The sequence below is a fragment of the Microtus oregoni genome, unplaced genomic scaffold (assembly GCF_018167655.1).
Source record: "Microtus oregoni isolate MIOR12 unplaced genomic scaffold, Mior012 000006F_ref0000085, whole genome shotgun sequence".
In the NCBI taxonomy this organism is placed as follows: Eukaryota; Metazoa; Chordata; class Mammalia; order Rodentia; family Cricetidae; genus Microtus; species Microtus oregoni.
This window is the reverse complement of record NW_024543065.1, coordinates 40,567,810-40,587,751: the sequence shown is the minus strand read 5'-3', so window position 1 is coordinate 40,587,751 and position 19,942 is coordinate 40,567,810. Positions and strand designations below refer to the sequence as shown.

General features: G+C 47.9%; 1 protein-coding gene and 1 pseudogene across 2 annotated transcripts; one reads left to right on the top strand and one right to left on the bottom strand.

Moving 5' to 3' along the window:
- Positions 1 to 4,453: 4,453 nt before the first annotated feature.
- On the bottom strand, positions 4,454 to 18,878 carry Cacng6 (calcium voltage-gated channel auxiliary subunit gamma 6). Of its 2 annotated transcripts, XM_041654310.1 has the most exons (5): positions 17,584 to 18,878; positions 12,350 to 12,424; positions 10,654 to 10,791; positions 8,393 to 8,533; positions 5,370 to 5,461 (listed from the first exon to the last, which is right to left on the bottom strand). In XM_041654310.1, the coding sequence occupies exons 1-4, from the start codon at positions 17,915 to 17,917 to the stop codon at positions 8,430 to 8,432; spliced, it is 651 nt and encodes a 216-aa protein (XP_041510244.1). In that variant the 5' UTR covers positions 17,918 to 18,878; the 3' UTR covers positions 5,370 to 5,461; positions 8,393 to 8,429. The 2 variants fall into 2 exon arrangements, with proteins under 2 accessions (XP_041510243.1, XP_041510244.1); XM_041654309.1 differs by lacking the exon at positions 8,393 to 8,533 and having other exon boundaries at positions 4,454 to 5,461.
- LOC121450232 lies at positions 9,370 to 9,547 on the top strand (annotated as a pseudogene).
- Positions 18,879 to 19,942: the final 1,064 nt, after the last annotated feature.

The window sequence follows — 19,942 nt, the reverse complement described above, 5'->3', positions numbered from 1 at the left end:
TGGAAGAAAAGTATAAGCTCAAGACCCCCACGGCGAAGTTCTCAGCACTTACCCCAGAGGGACAGAGGACAGGGATAAGGGACAGGAGACAGGACAAGGGAAGAGGAGAAAGGAAATGGAGCAAGAGTTTTTGTCCCAGAGGGACAAAGGACTGTCTCTTTATAGGAGACAGACATGACACATAGGAAAATTGCAGTTTATAAAGCTACAAGGGAGCCCCTATGTTAGGATGAGGTGTCTAACTTTAATTGGGCATGTTAATTGGGTGAGCTAAAGGAGCTTTTGATTGCTAGATTTCAACAGGAAGATAGCTGGGCCTTGGTAATCAGGCTCAGGAGGAGGAAGTGGCCAAACTAGGGAATGGACCTTGGGGCTAGCTTCAGGAATGTAATCTAGTGGTTTTTAGCAAGACAGAGGGAAAGGCGGAGAAGGGCAAGGCCTGCCCGAGTCACATGCTCAAGTGGGCGGTGTCTGTTCAGGGTGCTCACCCTAGTGTTGGGGAGCAGAGAGAGGCAGGCAAATTTTGGGTGCTTGCTGGCCAAGCAGTCTAGCTGAAACAGTAAGCTTGCAGACTAGCGGGAGACCTTGTCTTACAGGAAATAAGGTAGAAGGTGAAAAGACACTGGATGTCATCTCTGGCTCAGGCATTCGCTCTAGGTGGAGATTCCATCAGGCAGAACCATTTCCCTAACCCAGAGCCCCATGGTTACACAGCACTCTGGGATTGCCTGAGCTGGCGAGGCACAAAATCAAAGATAAAGAGAAGTGGTTGGTGATCTTTCTTAGCACTTATCTCAGCTTATAATTACACGGCCATTAGCATGATGATGGGATTAATATCTGTTTCCATGGGCAGACTGTCAGCTCCTCAGGGGTCGGTCTTCACTGCCTCCTGCATGCCAGCCGCGAAGTGCCGCTTGGTAAACAATAATAACTGCAAAGACAGATGCAGCTATGATCTGGTGCCAGGAGGCCTCCAAGCAGCTTTGCAGGGATTATTACCGCATTTACTTCTTGGAATGGCTGGAGGAAGCCAGTGCTGTGCTGAGCCCGTGAGCTTTCCTCAAGATGGTGAAATGAAGGCGCATGAAAGGCAGGTTCCTTCAGTAATGTGGAGGAGCTACACCTTAAAACAGACTTGTACTTTTGTTTGTTTTTTGTTTTTGTTTTTTGAGACAGGGTTTCTCTGTGGCTTTAAAGCCTATCCTGGAACTAGCTCTTGTAGACTAAACTGGCTTCAAACTCACAGAGATCCGCCTGCCTCTGCCTCCCAAGTGCTGGGATTAAAGGCGTGCGCCACCACTGCCCAGCCTGGACTTGTACTTTCTCTTCTTTTTTAAGGCTTTTGTTTGGCTGGTTGGTTTTTATCTTTGGTTGCTTTTGAGATAAGATCTCATTATGTATAACCTTGGCTGGTCTAGAATTATGTAAACCAGGCTGGTGTCAAACGCAGAGATCCACTTGCCTCTGCCTCCCAAGTGCTGAGATTAAAGTATGCAGCACTACATCTGGCCTCCTTTTATGGGCTGGAGAGATGGTTCAGCAGTTAAGAACACTGACTGCTCTTCCAAAGGTCCCAAGTTCAATTCCCAGCAACCACATGGTGGCTCACAACCATCTGTAATGAGATTTGGTGTCCTCTTCTGTCCTGCAGACAGAACATTGCATACATAAAAAATAAACCTTTATAGGTGGGTGGTGGTGGTGCACGCTTTTAATCCCTGCACTTGGGAGGTAGAGTCATAAATAGCCCTGGCTGCCCTGGAAATCACAGAGATCTGCCTGCCTCTGCCTCCTGAGTGCTGAGATTAAAGGTGCATGTCACCACAATCAGTATGCCTGAGTTTTGAACTTATTCTGGCTTCTCTTATAATTCTATGCTTTGTAGTATAGGCGTGTGCTGCGAAAGGCCTGAGTTGCCATTCTCCCTTCACGTAGCAGCTGTATAGCTTTAAGACAGGCCACACTTAAGTTCTCTGATGGGTTGTGTTTCTATTGAGGCATCAACAGCAGTGTGGCAGGCTTGCGCCACATAATAAAACCCTTGGACCAGTGCCCAGCACACAGTGGTACGTGAGGAGGGAAAGATAGCTCTTCATCAGAGATGAAGGCGCTCTTCTTGCTGAGAGACTCCAGATCTGACACAAGGTCCTCGTTTCCTGGCGGCTTGGAGAACGTTTTGGAAGAGGGAGCTAGCAGAGAGAGGTTTAAGGGCTGGAGGACGGAGGGGAGCAAACGCTGCGCTCTGGACCTGCACTTGTAAACCACAGCAGCCGCAGTCACCTGCACAAGATCAAGGCAGAAAGATCACTCAACGTTCCAGCAGGAAGCACTCGAACTGGACTTGGTAGGTTACGGGGGGGGGGGGGGGGGGGGGGGAGATATGAAAGTGCTTGCTTTTGTGTTGGGGTGCCTTGTGGGAACAAGAAGAGACAATTGGAGCTAGATCTGACTGAGATGCAATGCTCATATATATTGAATTGTTAGAGAACAACAGATACTTTTATTTAAAAAAAAAAAGGAAAGAAAAAATTCTTATGTCTCCATGTCCCCTCTATGTCCCCAACAAGATGCAGTTACCATTCATGAATCTCATACTGCCCAAACTCTACCCATCGTTGCTCAAAGATGCCTGCATATAGTATGTGCATGCACTTGTGGGGGGCCATGTGTGCGTGCTTGTGTGCAGGCCAGATAGTTTTGGAGGCAGCACCCCTCGTGTGTGGTTCATGAGGAGGCTAGACTACCTGAAGAGCAAGACCTGGGAGCCTTCTGACTGCCTCCCCAGTGCTGGGATTACAGACCTGGGCTGCCATAGCAAGGTGTGCACACGGGTTCTGATCCTAATACTTGCATGACAAAGGCTTTACCGAGCCACTTCCTCGGCCTCTGCTTGCACATTTTATTTGTGTGTCTGTGTGTGTGTGTGTGTGTGTGTGTGTGCACATGTCATGGTACACATGTGGAGGTCAGAGGGCATATCTGTGTGCCCATGTGCGCATGTCATGATGCACGTGTGGAAGTGAGCGGACAACTTTCTGAAGCTGGTCCTCGCCTTCCACCACGTGAGTCCTGGGGATCGAACTCAGGTCGTCAGCCTTGGCAGCAAGAGCCTTCATCTTCCAACAAGAGCAGTCTTGTTGTCCCCTCCTCCCCATCTTTCTCAGTTTCTATCCTAGAAGTACCCACATTCTTGGGTGCCAAAGTCTGGATTCACCTGCTGGGGATGTTGTCACAAATCCTTGCCAGGTGCTTGGACAACAAACCTGTCGCCTTATGGTTCTTTATGTTTTAAGTATAAAATATAGGTTGAGCATCCTGCTTCCTTCCTTCTGAGGCTCGAAGCAGGGATCCACCAAGGGGCTTCCTCTTCAGGGTACAGATGGCTGCCTTCTTCCTGGGTCCCTCCATGCTGCCTTCCCTCTGTGAATTTCCGTCTCTGTGTCCCCATCTCCCCTTTTCACAAGTTGGGCTGAATTAGAGCCAACCCTCGAGACCTTGTTTTGCTGTGATTATTTCTGTAAAGACCTGCTCTCCAGAACCACACCTATGACCCTGGCACTGAGGCAGGAGAATCACTGCAAGTGTGCAGCCAGCCTTGGCAACATAGTGAGTTTTAGACAAGCCAGGAGTTCAAAGCAAGTTCCTGCCTCAGAGCAAACAAACAACAAACACATTGTCAGAGGTGGACGCAGTAGTGCATGCCTGACACCCTAGTACTCAAGAGACAGAGGTAGGAGTGTTGAGAATTTGAGGCCAGCCTGGCCTACATAGTGAGACTACGCCTCAAATTTTTAAAAATAATATAAAATAGAAGTGGGGAAATGGAAATAGGTAGGAGAGTGGGGGTGGGGCAGATGATGATGTAGTCAAATGTATTTGTACAGAATGTCATAGGAGGGGTCTTAGCTGTTAAAAGAACTTGTGGCTCTTGCAGAGGACACAGGTTTGACTCCCACTCCCATGGTGGTTCATGACCATCTGTACCTCATTTCAGGAATTCTGATTCCCTCTTCTTACCTCTGATGATACCAAGCATACACAAGGTGCACAGACACACAGGCAAAATATTCACACATAAAACAAAAATTAATAAATCTAAAAAAAGTCATATAAAAACCAACATTTTGCACAGTGAATATACACGCATGCACACACCCGCGCACATACATGAAACTATAACCAAACAAAGTTGTGCTGAGTGTCCCTAGCACGTGCACTTTGGGGAAGGACAAGATTCAAACTGTAGCCATGTCTGCATTCTGAACTGTTTCCTTCTCCAAGTTCTCGTCTGCGCGTGTAGGCATGTGAACTGGTGACTCCAGGACAGACAGTCGCATGTGGCCAATGAATGAAGAGGACAGGGGTTCCTTGCCCCACCCTAGAATCCGTGAGCTCCACACAGACAGGCTCCAAACCAAAGTTGTCACATCTTCAAACCTTTAATCCCAAATCAGATCACAGTAAAGTAAGGCCCGGCCCAGGCTCTTCTCTGCCCCACCAGGCTGGCAGAGGACGTCTCTCCCTCAAGTGAAACATCACAGACTCAGACAAGGAAGGCCCCCCCAATCCTTCTGGGACCCCTGCCCTCCCACCAGCTTATAGCCATCTCCCCAACAGGCCCCTGGAAGGTTCTCCAGGAAGCCCGCGTTTGCACATAGCCTCTTCTCGTCCTCCCCCAAGCAACCCAAATTCAGCTACCAAGAAAGGGTGTGTGTGTGTGTGTCTCTCTGTGTGTGTGTGTATACACACACGCACACGTGCGTGATGCATTGGGAGGGGGTCAGACTTCAGCATCAGACATCTTCCTCCGTGGCTTCCAACTTATTTCTTGAGACAGGGTCTCTCACTGAACCTGGACCTAATTCATTGGCCAGGCTATCTGTCCACTAAGAGCCATGGTTCTCCCAGTCTCTAACTTCCCAACCCCGGGGAATACAGACGTGTACCACTGATTTGGCTTTTAAAGTGTGTTCTGGAAGCCCAAACCCAAGTCCTCATGACTTGCTCAGCAAGTACTTTACTTACTGAGCCATCTCTCCTGCACCCCCAAAAGTGTTATTTACAGAGAGAAAATGAGGGGCCAAGATGTTTTGTAAAATGGACCCCCAGAGTGGGAAGAACAGTCTCTCAGAAGAGAAATGGTAAGTCTTGAGGAGAAAGATGGAAACAGAGGCAGGCTTGGCAGATGCCTGCAGAAAGCAGGCCAGGGCTCTAGGGCTCTAGGTGGTTGGGTCACCCCGCTTGGGGCACAGTGACCGCCACGGCCAGGAAGGCAGGGAGAGCAGCAGGAAACAGACTCCCCCCAGCAGCAGAATCAGGCCAGCACCCACACTGCATCCCAGGGACCAGGAATACTCATAGGTCAGGCGTGGAGCTGGGGGAGTGTCAGGGCTGGCTCCTTGAAGCAGGGCTCTAACGGAATGCCGGAACACCTCCAAGCTGACCAAGAGCAGCAGGCCTGTAGGGGGAGAACAGAGAGAGATTTGGGCCGGAGAGATGGCTCAGTAGTGAAGACCACTGACTGGTCTTCCAGAGGATCCGAGTTCAATTCCCAGCACCCACATGGTAGTTCACAACTGTCTGTAGCTCCAAGATCTGACATCCTTACATAGACAAACATGTAGGCAAAACAACAATGTACAAAAATAAGGAATAAGTGAATGAATGAATGAATAAAAAGTAGAGAGTGAAATTCTTAGCTCTGGGACTCCAGTTCAGGTTTGAGATTGTCACCCCTCCTTCATTCCTTTATCAACTAAGGACCCTCTTATGTTTTTTTTCGGTCATTCAACGGTCATACTCATTCCACCAATAGGGGACAGGAAGCAAGCTTTACATCTGTGCTTAACATGGAGAAATCTCTCTCTCTCTCTCTCTCTCTCTCTCTCTCTCTCTCTCTCTCTCTGTGTGTGTGTGTGTGTGTGTGTGTGTGTGTGTATGCCTACCCATGTGTGTATATGTGAAGGCCAGAGGTCAATGCAATGTGTCTTTCTCAATTACTTTCCACCTTATTTTTGAGGCACTGGGGATTGAACCCTGGCCCTTATACTTGCTAGGCAAGTGCTCGTCCACAGAGTTACACCTCCAGCTCCCACTTCACGTTAAAAACACCTTTAAATTACATTTTGGTGAGTGTGTGTGCGCGCCATGACACATATGTGGAGGTCAGAGAATTACTTGTGCAAATCAGTTCTCTCCTTCCACCATGTGGGACTTGGGGAGTGAACTCGGGGCATCAGACTTGTTTCAAGTCCTTATGCACGCTGAGCCATCCTGCAGGTCCTACACCTTATTTTTTTGAGACAGGACTTCTCATTGGCCCAGTGCCCACAGTTTGGCTAGACGCACTGGCCAGCAAGCCATCCTGTCTCTGCCACTCTGTTGGGATTATAGATTTATAAAGAACAGAGTATAAAAGATGCCTTGCTTTTAACGGGTTCTAGAGATTAAACGCAGGTTGTCGTGCTTGCAGCAGCAAGCATTTTATTGACTGAACCGTTGCCCTAGCCTCCCATTTCTTCATTTTGAGACAAGGTCTCCTATAGCCCTAGCTACCCTGGAAGTCATTATATATACCAGGCTGGCTTTGAAGGTCCTGAGATTCTCCTTCAACTGTTTAAATAGTGGGATTACAGCATTTTCCACTATGTCTGGCTTAATCACTTTTATTTGGGTTAGGAGGTAGACGTTGAGACAGGCTCTCTCTATGTAGTTCTAGCTGTCCAGAGCTTACTTTGTAGACCAGGTTGGCTTGGACCTCATAGAATCCTCCTGCTTCTGTCTCCCAAGTTCTGGAATTAAAGGCATGTGCCATCACACCTGGCAAACACTTATCTGTGGATGGGTATTTTACCTGCATTTTTGTCTGAGCGCTGTGTGCACAAAATGCCCCCAGACGTATAGGATCACCTGGGACTGGAGTTATTGATGGTTGTGAGGAATTGAACCTGGGTCCTCTGGACAAGCTGCCCGTGTTCTTAACAACTGATCCATCGCTCCAGTTGAAATCATTATCATTTTTTAAAGGAATTGTTTGCTTCTTAGTTTGAGACAGAGTCTTGCTATGTAACTCAGGCTGTTCTCTAACTCACAATTCTCTTGCCTTAGTCTCCTGAGTGTTAGGCTTGTAGGTATTTACCACAATACCGTGCTAGCTCTTTTTATAGGATTTTTCTCCAATCCTTAGGCATTCTTGTCAAAAAAAAAAAAAGAACACAAATTAGATACTACTAGATAGGGGCTGTTATATTGCACCTTCGGAAACAAATACAGGAGGAAAAAGAGGATTTCAGAGTGATATGTGGTAGGGAGAAAAAAATTAAAGGTGTATTTTTGCGTGTCTGCGTGTGTGTGCAGGTGTGCGGCCTCTGTGTGTGTGTGTGTGTGTGTGTGTGTGTGTGTGTGTACTATGTGAGTGCAATATCCACAGAGGACAGAAGAGAGCAGCAGATCCTCTGCAGTTGGAGTTACATGCAGCTATGATCTGCCTAACATGAATGCAGGAAACCAAACTTGGATCCTGTGGAAGAATACCAATTGCTCTTAACCAATGAGCCATCTCTCCAGCACCTCCAAATATTTAAAGTAGGGAGAGTCAGGAATGATCCTGTGTGCCTATTCCTAGTACTCAGGATTACCACAAATTCAAGGCTGGCCTGGGCTACATGATAAATTCCAGGCTAGTAATTGATACATGAAAACAAATGCTGGCAAGAATATTCACTGTTGAGGTGAGTTTAAAATGTATCTACTATGGAAATCAGTATTCCTGAGTGATATAAAAAAGCAGACTGAGTAAGCCAAAAGTAGCAAGCCAGTAAACAGTATTCTTCCATGACCTCTGCTTCAGTTCCTGTCTCCTGCCCTGCTTTGGCACCTGCTCTGACTTTCCTTAGTGATGAACTATTACTTGGAAGCATAAGATGAAATAATCCTTTTTTCTAACCAAGTTGCTTTTGGTGATGGTGCTAATCACAGTTATAGAAACCAGGAGATGGTGGCACATGCCTTAAATCCCAGCATTCAGAAGGAAGGAAGGAAGGGAGGGAGGGAGGGAGGGAGGGAGGGAGGGAGGAAGGAAGGAAGCTTAACTAGGACATCATGTATCACTACCACCATCATTATCACCATTATCACTAATGATGCAGTGACACCAGCACTGTCACAACCACCACAAACGCACTAATATCTACCACCATCATCTCTAGAGTCACAACCAGGATCAACACTATCATCACCACAACCTATCGCCACCATGATCTCTATCCCTACCCTAACCCCATCGTAATCACCATTACTATCATCACTTTTACTGTCATCACCACCATCTCTATCACCAGCTCATCCTTTGCAGTTCAGTGAAAGAGGCCAAGAAAGCTTAGCATCAAACCTTGCCTCTGGGTGGCGACCTGTGCAAGACTGGTCCATCAACAATCGGTTATGGAAATGGAGATACATTCCTCAGTGATGTTGTAGCCGCTGGTAAGTTGACTTTGGTGAAGCAAATGACCTTCTACCCATGCAGGCAACCCTAATTAAATGCAGTGGGACACCAAAAAACAAAGCCATGAAAGTTGAAGGAGAACTTGTAAAGAAGGGGGTCGGCAGGAGAGGGACAAGAGGGAATGCATGGGTGGGGGTGCGAACAAGGTGTCACACATCATATCTATGCGTGTGCGTATGCATGAATGTAAAACTGTGAGCAAATTTAAAAGAGAAAAGTCCCACCCCTGCCATTAGGGGCTGTGTGTCTATGAGAGGTCACTTGACTTTTCTGAACTTCAGTGCTCTTATCAACAAAATGAAGACTAATAGCCTTTGGGGCTGGCGAGATGGCTTGATGATTAAGAGCACTTGCTGCTCAAGCAAAGGACCCAGGCTGGGTTCCCAGCACTCACACGGCAGCTCACTATCATCTGGAACTCCAGTTCCAGGGTCTGGACTCCTCAGGCACCAAGCACACATATGGTGAATAGACATGCATGAAGTCAAGCTTTCATACATATTAAATAAATATTAAATAAATAAGTAAAAAATAGGGACTGGACAGATGGTTCAGCAGTTAAGAGCACTGGCTGCTCTTCCAGAGGACCTGGGTTCAATTTCCAGCACCCACATGGCAGCTCTCAACTGTCTGTAACTTTAGCTCTATGGGATCTGACACTCTCACTTAAAGCAAAGCTAAATAAAGCACTAAAAATTTTTTAAGTAAATAAATAAACCATAGCAACCTTTAGCTAGTCCACTCAATGTAAAGCTCTGAGGTAGATGTCAACCAAACTGAAGTCTTTGTTATTACTGAGGTATACATTTTACAAGATGTGGCCTTTTTTTTTCTGAATCTTCCCCTACAAAAATATAACACACATCGCTTCTAGGTGTTTTGGCCAAAATAATGTGTAATATCTGTCCTTATCCAATTAATATCTAATGTGTTCTCTATATTAAATGGATTTTTGGAGTTAGGAGTTGGAGTAGGAGCTTATTCCATCCACTCCACTCATTGACCTGGTATTGCAGTGCCTCCAGGAATGGAGAAAAAAAAAGAATATAGCACATGAGGCTGGAGAGATGGCTTAGTGGTTAAGAGCACCAGCTGCTCTTCCAAAGGATCTGAATTCAATTCCCATTAGCCACATGGTGGTTCATAACTATAACTGTAATGGAATCTGGTTGACTCTTCTGGTATTCATGAAGACAGAGCACTCATACACATTAAATAAATAAATCTTTAAAAAAAAAAAAAGAATACAATACAGTCCCTGCAGACTCAAAGTTCAAAACTCAAAGACTGTTTTGGAAACCTTCTCAATGGCTTGAGACTCTCTCATCTTTGGACCTACTCAGCTCCTGAGCTTCTTTGACCACCCAGCATGCAACACTGCTCACAGACCTGCCTCTTCCTCCAATTACACAATTATACAACAGTGTTGGAGATTGCAAGCCAGATCTAAAAGAGTGGTTGGAGAGCATTCAATTGTCATGCAACAACAGGATTTAGAAAGTTCCTGGATTTTATATTTTACATAAACTCACTCCAACTCCTGGCAAGCAATCGTGCCTGAAGATTTACCCCTCCCTTTGGTATCAGTCATTGGAGACCCCATGTCCAAACCCAAAATAGTATTATTTAGAAACATTCCACCCCTCTGCCGACAACTGAATTTGGAATTCTTCCATCTTTGAGCCTACTACAGCCTTTGGACAGACCCCTCCTCTGCATCCAGCATGGAGCAGCGAGCGCAGACCTCATTCTCAGTGTACAGAGATTCTTGGCCCTCCCAGCTCCAAATGGAAAGCAGCATTTAAATCTAAATAAACCTTTCCAGTAAGAGTCCTTGGAATTCTTCCATCTTTGAGTATACTAGAGCTCTTGGGTTTCTCTTTACTCCCAACATGCAGCTGGACATGTAGATTCTACTTCCCAGCATGCAACATTGTGTGGAGCGCTCAGCACTCAAATGTGAGTGGAGATACTAACTTCCAGCATGCAAGAGTTGGTAGAGATCCAAACACCCAGAGCAACAGCGTGTAGAGATCCACCTTTAGCATGCAACTGGATACAGTTTCCACCTCCCAGCATGCAGCAGCGTGTAGAGACCTCACTTCCTAGCATGCAGTGTCCTTAGCCTCCACACACTCAGCCCTCACCTGAGAGGCCAAAGCAGACGGCTCCCAAGCGGAGCAGGAACTCTGCACCTTTGCTGAGCACCATGATGACACAGAGGCAGCCCAAGGCCATGGCTGTCAGGCTCAGTACAGCTATCACAGCAGCTGCCAGGTTTACTTCTGCAAGGAGGGGCCAAGTAAGAGGCAGAGAACATGGGAACAGGAACACGGACAGCACTCCTCCACAAGAAGCACAACCAGAAGGACGGAGGACTTCAAAGTCCTCCTGAGAGTGTGTTATTTACACTGTTGAAAGAAGGGAGACTCAGGTATGTCTGTTAGTTACTTGGCTCAGGGTAGAGAGCAAAAGGGGGACAAGGTCAGGTAAGGGATACTGGAATGACCACCTGCAACTTGTCCTTTGGTCACCACTGGGTCAACAGATAATGAAGTAGAGGGAACAGGATGTAGGAGACAGTGGTAAAGATGATTCATTATCTTGTAATCACCCAGGTTGTAATTTTCCCCAACTACCCCCCCAGCTGGAAAATTCTGGTAAAGTCCTACACTGCCCTTAGTCTTCAGCTCTGGAAAATCAGGATCAGAAGTCACAGGAAGTGCTCAGTGTACTGCTTGGCACCATAGGAGGTGGTCCAGACCAGTGCACTAGGTGATTTTACCATCTCAGAGGGGCACAGAGATTTGACTCAGGTCACACAAGAAATGAATGGAGAAGGTAAGGGACCCTTGTATGCACCAGGTCTCATAAGAGTTTAGCTGCATTAAATTCTCATTTAAAAAAAACAAACAAACAGCGAGAAACATGAAGTGATCCCAGTTCCTCTATGAAGACACTTGGGCATTGGAGCGATGTTCAAAAAGCTAGATTTAGGGTAGAAAGGACAAAATTCTCCGAGTCTGATTGTTTGGTATAATGGTAGCTACCAGAGACACATTCCATTTTAAATTCACTGAAGTTAAAATTAAAAATTCATTTCCCCATTACACCAGCCACCTTCTGAGCACTTGGCACTCCCATGGGGCTAGAAGCCATTATATGGACCAAAGAACATGCTCAACATTTTCATTTTTCACATACGATTCTGTAGATTCAGATTCTGGGGGAGGATTGGGATCATATCCCTGCCCTTTTGTGGAAATGGATAGTAATACGCTCAACCATTTCTGATTTGTTTTCTCACTTGGGTGATGAAGCTATGAAGCTAAAGTTCCAAACTGTAGGGTTATCGTAAGAACTAGAGTTAGTGCTAACAAACCATGAGTGCTGAGCTTAGTTTGTACAGTGTCCTTAAAATGTTTGTAATGTTCAATACAGAAAGAAAGTATAATTTGTCCAAGCCACATGGTACAGGCTGAGCAGTGGTCAGAATGCTGGACACAAGGTCTGGTGATCACTGCCCCCACTCTTTTTTTTTTTTTTTTTTGAGACATGGTTTCTCAGTGTAACAGTACTGGCTGTCCTGGAACTCGCTCTGTAGACCAGAGCTCCAGGGCTCCAATTCACAGAGATCCGCCTGCCTCTGCCTCCCGAGTGCTGGAATTAAAGGTGTGTGCCACCACTGCCTGACTATTGTCCCCACTTTTAACCCACGATTCCCCTCCAAATATGGGACAGTACCAGATCTGAGCCCATCCCGAGCACCACGCTGTCACTCACTCCTTCAGAGCTGTCATCCTACCCTCCCCCATCCCTTGTCGCAATATGAGATATCCTCACCTTTCTTGGTGGTTCGCTGGAAGATGCGTGCATTTTCCCCTGTGGTGAAGAATTTGAAGTAGGTGCAGTTTGCTTCTGTGGGGTTCAGGAAAGAAAAAGAGGAGGTGATGACATGAAGTTCTTTGTAAGCTCAAGGCTGGACACTACCCAGACACTTACAGGGAGCTAAAAATAGAATATTAGGATGACTGACACACAGCGGAGAAAAATCAGACTGGCAAGACTGTGCAGCATATGAAGGTGCTTGTGCTAAGCCTGAGGAACTGAGTTCAATTCTTGGAATCCACACACTAGAAGGAGAGAGGTGACTCTGCGCGCGCGCGCCCGCACGCGCGCGCGCGCGCGCACACACACACACACACACACACACACACACAAATACACTGTTGGGGGAGCAGAATAAATAAATAAATGCACCGAGATGGACAACACTGAGATGTAAATATCACTTTCCACATCACTGATGTCTGGGGAATGCGTTTTTAACCCCAAGACCTATGGCCTAAGCCTTTGGCACAGCGAACCATCCACCTCTCTGGACTCTCAGATTCTATTCCTCTTTAAATGAGTTGACAATCTCTCCTCCCAGGTCCTTCATGTGAGTCCGAGGAGCAAGTGGATTAGAAACGAGCTTTCATTTCATTCAACAAAGGACAGCAAGATGCAGGTACCAGGAGGTTAAGGGACTCGGGAAAGAGTCCTCTCTCCTATGCTGCCTACACAAAGAGCTCCTGCCGATTAGCAAGGGGGAAGAGAAGTTACCCCATTGAAACACGGGTAAAGGATATGAATAGTGATTCACAGGCGGGCAAATCTGGAGAGTTCACAAGTACATGAAGAGAGACTGCTGCAGCGGGAGGCAGAGAAATGCGACTTGAACCAGCAGGGAGGAAGCACTTCAGATCAATTAGTTGGGAAAATATTGAAAGGGCAGTGTGAAGCATTGGGGGGAGAAGGGGAAGCAGCTGGGAGGGTAAACCGGCACTAGTCTGTATGCGAAGGACTCTGACATATTAAAGCGTGAAGTGCAGGTGTACAGCAGTCAGTAATAGGCCAGGTGTGTGACTAAGGGACAATGAGTACTTCACCTCGCAGCTAGAGAGATGGCTCAGTGGTTAAGAACATATCCCATCCCTGCTGAGGACCTGAGTGGGGGTCCTGGTACCTTCATCAGGCAGCTTAAAACAGCAACTCAAGCACTGGACATCCAATGCCCTTTTCTGGGCTCGGTGGACCTTTCTGAGCCTTCGCACACAGGTACACATTGCCCCCCACATATACACACATGTTAAAAGTAAAAGTAAACAAAGTCATGATTTTGTCACATAGAAGCCACCCTAATCTACACGAGTACATGCTTTGGTGTTCTCCAACATGAATCAGCTAAAACGTGTGTTTCTCAGAATACATCTCTGCTACTAAGTGACGCGTATTTATAGGTCTTTGCCCTATAACACAATAATTTCACTTCTGTATATTCCAAGAAGGAAAAATACCACATATGGGTATATAGTTATGATTGTTCTCTGTGGCATCGCTTACTAAAATGGAGGAGGAAATAATCTAGTGTCCATCTCTCAGGCGATAGATAGTTGAGATAGATGCTCTCGTGGACAGCTTTATAACAGAATCATGATGAACTAAAAAAAAAATAAAGCAAGTGAGAGAGATTTGGAAATCAGTGTTAAGAAAAATTACATTGAAATCAATACAAAGCCACATAATACAATTTCTTCAAACCAAAACACACACATATATAAACTCAAATTCTACTTTTTTTCCAAGTCAAAACATGTGTGTATGGCTACAATGCCAAACACATTAGAGAATTGAATTAAGAAAGATTTTTTTGGTGACGGGTCTCCCTGTGTAGCTCTGGCTATCCTGGAATTTACTATAGAGACAGAAAGATCCTCCAGCCTCTGCTTCCCGAGTGCTGGGACTAAAGGTATGTACCACCATGTACAGCGTGGGGAATAAATTTTAAAATATGCAGATGTGGTGTCAGACTGGCCCATGTGAGACATTGCCTCTAAAAAGAAAAAAAAATTAAGACATAGCATGAGAACCTTCTGAAAGCAGACAATAATTTTTGTGTAAACATTTTATGTAAACATATGCAAAATTCACTCAATGCTGTTGTTAATTTAAATATGAGAAAGTTTAAAGTTAAAAACAGGATGTTCTAACATGCTAGGGTTTCATGTATCCTAAGCTGACCTTAAACCTGCTGCAAAGCAGAAGATGGCTTTGAACTTCTGACCCTGCTGCCTCCGCCTCCCAAATGCTAGGACTACAGGCATGTGGCACCGTGCCTGGTTTATGTGATGCTGAGGATCAAACTTGGGGCTTTGTGCATGCTAGGCAAACAGTACGCCAACTAAATCACACCCTGGTTCCTAAAATGCATCCTACTCTCCGACCTACTGTTCTTCTACACACGAGGAAACCGAGGCACAGAACAAAAGGGAGTGTGCAGAATAACGAGGGGTTGAGAGCATTGAAAAGGGAGCCAGACAATTTGGAGAAGTGGAAATGGAACTTTACCAATTGAAGGGGGAGAGATGAAGGGACAAGGGGATAAATCCACATCAAGTGAGAGTAGGGGCACGCCAGATATCAGCTTGGGGAAGTCGGGTTGCAGTCTCCAGGCAAGGAAGATGCTCTTTGTGGACACTGGTAGAGGATACATTCTAGACCCATGAGAAAGTAGAGTTCCTTCTGGGACTGGGTGTGGTATCTGGCATTCCATTTGGCTGCTGATAACAGGACTTTGTGTCCGTGTCCCACAGAGGACAGGGCAAACTCACTTAGGAAGCAACAGAGTGAGTCACTCTCTGATAGGATAGCCAAGGGACATGCAATGGCTTTCTTTTAATTTTCAAATGAAGTTATTTCTTTGAGACAGTGGGATCTAAGAGAGGTCCTCTGATGAACAGAATTGTGGTATTTTGGGAATGGCCTTGTAAGAAAGGTGAAGTCCTCTTTTTTTGTTTTGTTTTGTTTTCGGCACAAGGTGTTATGTAGCCTAGGCTGACCTACAACTCACTATGTAGCCAAGCTGGCTTTGAATTCCTGGTCTTCCTGCTTCTGCCTACTCAGTACTGGTGTGTGTTGCCATGCTCAGCGGTGAAGTCCTTTCTGACAAGCAGAGGAAACAGCAAGAGGTGTGAAGGACCTCATCATACAGGGTGAAGTGGCAGCAGGCAATCTTCTCTCCCAAAGAATGAGGGTCTCTGAGACCTTAAGTTCTAGTTACAGCAACAAAACATAGCTCTTAGGAACCGAGACATCTGAAAGTCAAACCACAGAACTAGCCTGAGGCACAGACTGGACACTAAGAGTTCTTGCTCCTTATTTTTCTCCCCTCTAGAACAAGTATTGTGAAGCTCATCAGTGAGCTATGCTCCAGTTCCTCTCTGGGAGACTCTAGGCAGGTGCTCTACCACTAAGTCATACTCCCAGCTCCTTCGTGGGAGATTCTAAGCAGGTATTCTATCTCTGAGCCACACACCCAGCCCCTCACTGGGGGACTCTAGGCAAGTGTTCTACCGCTGAGACATGCCTCCAGTCCTCTTTTCGCTTTTTTAGAGAGGATCTCACAAAGTTGCTCAGGCTGACTTTCAACTCCATCTGTATCCCAGGCTGCCCTTGAGCTCTCATTCCTCCTGAGTACCTATGACTACAGAATTGCACCACAGGGCCCAGCTAGCATCCCATATTCTTTTTCACTATCCCATTTTGGATCATCTTGACTGAGGTCCCAAGCAGTGAGAAGCACAGGAATTAAAATAGCTGATCAGGACAGACAGGTAGTTCAAGCCACAAACAGTGACTTCCCACTTCAAAGGCTTAGAACATTGTATTTCGGGTTCCATACCACATCTGGAAAAGTAGTGGTTAAGAATGAAGGGAAATCCAACCAGAGCCCAGAAGGGGTGAAAGGGTATTCCATCAGGGGTCCTGAGGCTATCGGGTCCACACTGGAGAGCAGCACCGCAGAGATCTCATCACACAAGTGATATCCAACGTGGTTTTTAATGGGTATCAAATACTGTCCTTGAGTTAAAAGAGGTAAAATAAACACCATCCAGTTCCCGGGGTGGTATAGAATGTCCCACTTGTCTAAGAAAAGGGCATAGCGTGTTCTGTCAGAAAGTGAGAAGTACAGGATAGCCCTCTGGCACAGCTGAAAGCAAAGGAACTACCATGTGGGGAAACGAAGGGTGTGGGTGCCTACAGAGCAAGGGAGAAGGGTGGGAATGTACGTTCTGATGACACAGGGGTGAGAGAGGCTGGTATAAACGATTCTCAAGAGAGACAATGTGCACCCAGGATTGTAAGAGGTACCGGGCAAGAACTTCGTTTGATTGTATCCACAAACAGGGAATCGGCACAGATTTTATGACTTCCGGGTGGGCGTAGGGTGGTCTGTCTCCACAGAGCCTCACAGAGTGGGGATGTGGGATGTCTCCAGGCTTCTAGTTAAGGGCACAGGCTGTCTGTGGGTGCATGGCTGTCTGATGGGGAATGCAGGCAGTTCTAGGGGATACGGTTGGCGGGGGTGGTTACAGGCTGTTCTGAGGGTACCAGCTGGGTCTGAAGGCACAGGCTGTCTCTAGGGGTACAGGCTGGTCTGGGGCACAGGACATAGCTAGAAGACAAACTTTAAGAAACAAGTTTCTTCAGCTTACCTGAGCTAATGCGAGCTCACTGACTCCAGACTGACTACGGAGGGGGGGGGGGGGGGTCCAGCATAGAACCAAACTAGGCCCTCTGAATATGGGGACGCTGGCAGTGGGACCAGGAGTCTAGATATAGCTTGGAGGGACTTGGTCCTGCCTCAAAGCTCTACTAGACTTTGTTGACTTCATAGGAAGCCTTACCCTCTCTGAGGAGTGAATGGGGAGTGGATGGAGAGAGCAGAAGGCAGGGGGGGGGGACTGGGATTGGTATGTAAAATGAGAAAAGAATGTTTTTTTAAAAAAATAAATTAAAAAATTTTTTTATAAAAGGAACAAATTACTTGAGGGGATATGTTGCTTGGGGACATGAGCTAGGTCTGCACTTCTCTCCCCACACCCCCTTTCTCTCCAGTTTCTGTGAGCACAGGTTGATCTAGTCACAAACTTTCAGGGATAAGACTTTTTTTTTTCTCCTGGAACAAAGTTTTCCCAGACATAAGCTTCTTTCTCCCTGACTGTGGGACACAGGCTCAGGACACAGCCTCTCACCTCCTGGCAGCTCAGCCGGGCCACAGGTCTCCCTGCTCGCGGGCACGTCCGCCTGCCACAGTCGCTTGATGCATACCTTCCACAGCCCCATATGGGCAGCCTCACAGACGGCGCTGCCGTTGGTCTTGTATGTATTAAATTCCACCCAGAACTCGGTGCCCACCGACAGCACAGCCAGGGTAGCACCCACGGCAGCCAACAGCAACACTAGCTTGATCTTGCCCTCGAGCTCCGGAGTCAAGCCAAGATTCTGCTGTCCCTGGGCACGACGCCGTCCCACAGCTGCTCGACGGCGGTCCTCCTCTTGCATGAAGAAGTTAGACCACATCATCATGATGATGGGAGTGGGCAGAGCTCAGGCGAGCTCCGAAGAGTCAGACAGAGCTGTGCAGGGGGCCCTGAGGAGCAGGGAGCAGGGCCTGGGCTTTTCAAGGAAGTGGGGTGCTCAGTGTCAACTAGATTGGGAATAAGCAAAAGCTGAACCCTGAATGCAAGAGGAAGCCTCTGCCTCTCCGGAGAGGAAAAATAAGCAAAAGCAAACAAGCAAATAAGCTATATTCTTGGCCTAAGCATACCTGGTGGGTTTAAACAGACACCACCCGGGCTTGTGCACATGAATTTGGCACAGGAGAGGCCTAGAAGAAAAGCCAGGCTCCTCTGAGGTCCACCTACCCTGGAAGACCTGCCTAGTCTCTGCAGGCTGCTGATGGGGTCTCCAGTAAGCCTCAGAATTTTCTCAGAGAGAGAAGCTGAGGTGTTTCGTGTGTTTGAGATAGTCTAGAGTTCTTCGGGCTCAGAGTTTGTAAAGGGAGGAATCACAACACCTTTAGATTATACAAGAGGAAGAATTGTGGTTCCCCAGGGAAGAATTGAAACCACTCCAAGTCTCAAAGAGGCAAGGAGTATCCTCCAATATTCACAACAGATCCGGGTAAACTCTTATGGAATTCTGGGGAAAGGGGATGGGTGAGTCAGGAACTACACAGAAAAGAGCCCAGGTCTCAACAGTGGCTGAGAATCTATGTGATATCCAGAAAAAGAGTCTTGGGGACTCTTTAAGGGCCCAGGAGAAAGACCTGGGGTCCCGACAGGGCTCAGATCAAGGCACTGTGGTCCACACTGTGGCTCAGAAAACCAGAGCAAAGTACCCTGGAGGCACAGGACCTGGGAAGGGACACAGTGAGTCCGTCTAGTCACTCGGCTCCCCCTCCCCCTGGCTCCCAGGGCCGGCCCGGCCGGGATCGCTCCAGTCTCAGCTCGGGGTCCCGCGTCCCTCTCGGTCTTCCCACCCGGGTCTCCCGGGTCCGGGCCCCTCGCGCTCTCCTGCCTCCGCGCTGCGCCGGCCCCAGCTCCGCGATGCCTCCGAAGCGTCCGGTTTTGCTCGCCTCCGCCCGCTCGGCCCTCCGGACCCGCTGTGCTCGCTCCGGGCCTCGCCCCATCCGCCCACCCCCTCACACCATGGGCTATTTCGGGCTCGACCCGTAAATAACACCCGCACCTGTCGCGGGTGCCTGTTGCCATAGGGATCCCGGGTATTTTAAGGGGACAAGGGGCGGGGGAGAGAGGCCTCTAGGAAGGAGGGGCTGGGGGCCGGGTATTCAACAGGCAGAACCTAGGGAATTTTGTTTCCCCAAGGGTCCGGAGGCCGGGCTGCAAAGTCCAAACTCCAAAATCTGGAAGCAAAGAGCCAATGAAGGACTGAGAACTTGTGTTTCTGTCCTGAGCAGACTGGGCTGGAAACTCGCTAGCTGAATTGCAGGGTTCTAAGAGCCAGAGGCTAGGGAGGAGGATTGAAGGATTGAAGGGGGGGGGGGGGGGCGAGGACCCCTGAGTCTGAGGGAGAAGGGCTTGAGTATGGGCTTCTGGGTTTGAAGGGGGAGGGCTTGGTTCAAACTCCTGCGTCTGAGGGAGGAGGACTGGAGCCTGGATCTCTTGAGTTTGAGGGAGGAGGCTAGGGCCTGCACTCCTGGGCCTGAGAAAGGAGAGTGGACCTGGACTCCTAGATCTGAGGGAAGAGGCTGGGGCCAGGAGTCCTGGGTCTGAGGGAGGAGGCTGGGGCCAGGAGTCCTGGGTCTGAGGGAGGAGGCTGGGGCCAGGAGTCCTGGGTCTGAGGGAGGAGGCTGGGGCCAGGAGTCCTGGGTCTGAGGGAGGAGACTGGGGCCAGGAGTCCTGGGTCTGAGGGAGGAGGCTGGGGCCAGGAGTCCTGGGTCTGAGGCAAGAAGCTGGGGCCAGGAGTCCTGGGTCTGAGGGAGGAGGCTGGGGCCAGGAGTCCCTGGATCTGAGGGAAGAGGCTGGGGTCAGAAGTCCTGGGTCTGAGGGAGGAGGCTGAGGTCAGGAGTCCTGGGTCAGAGGGAAGAGG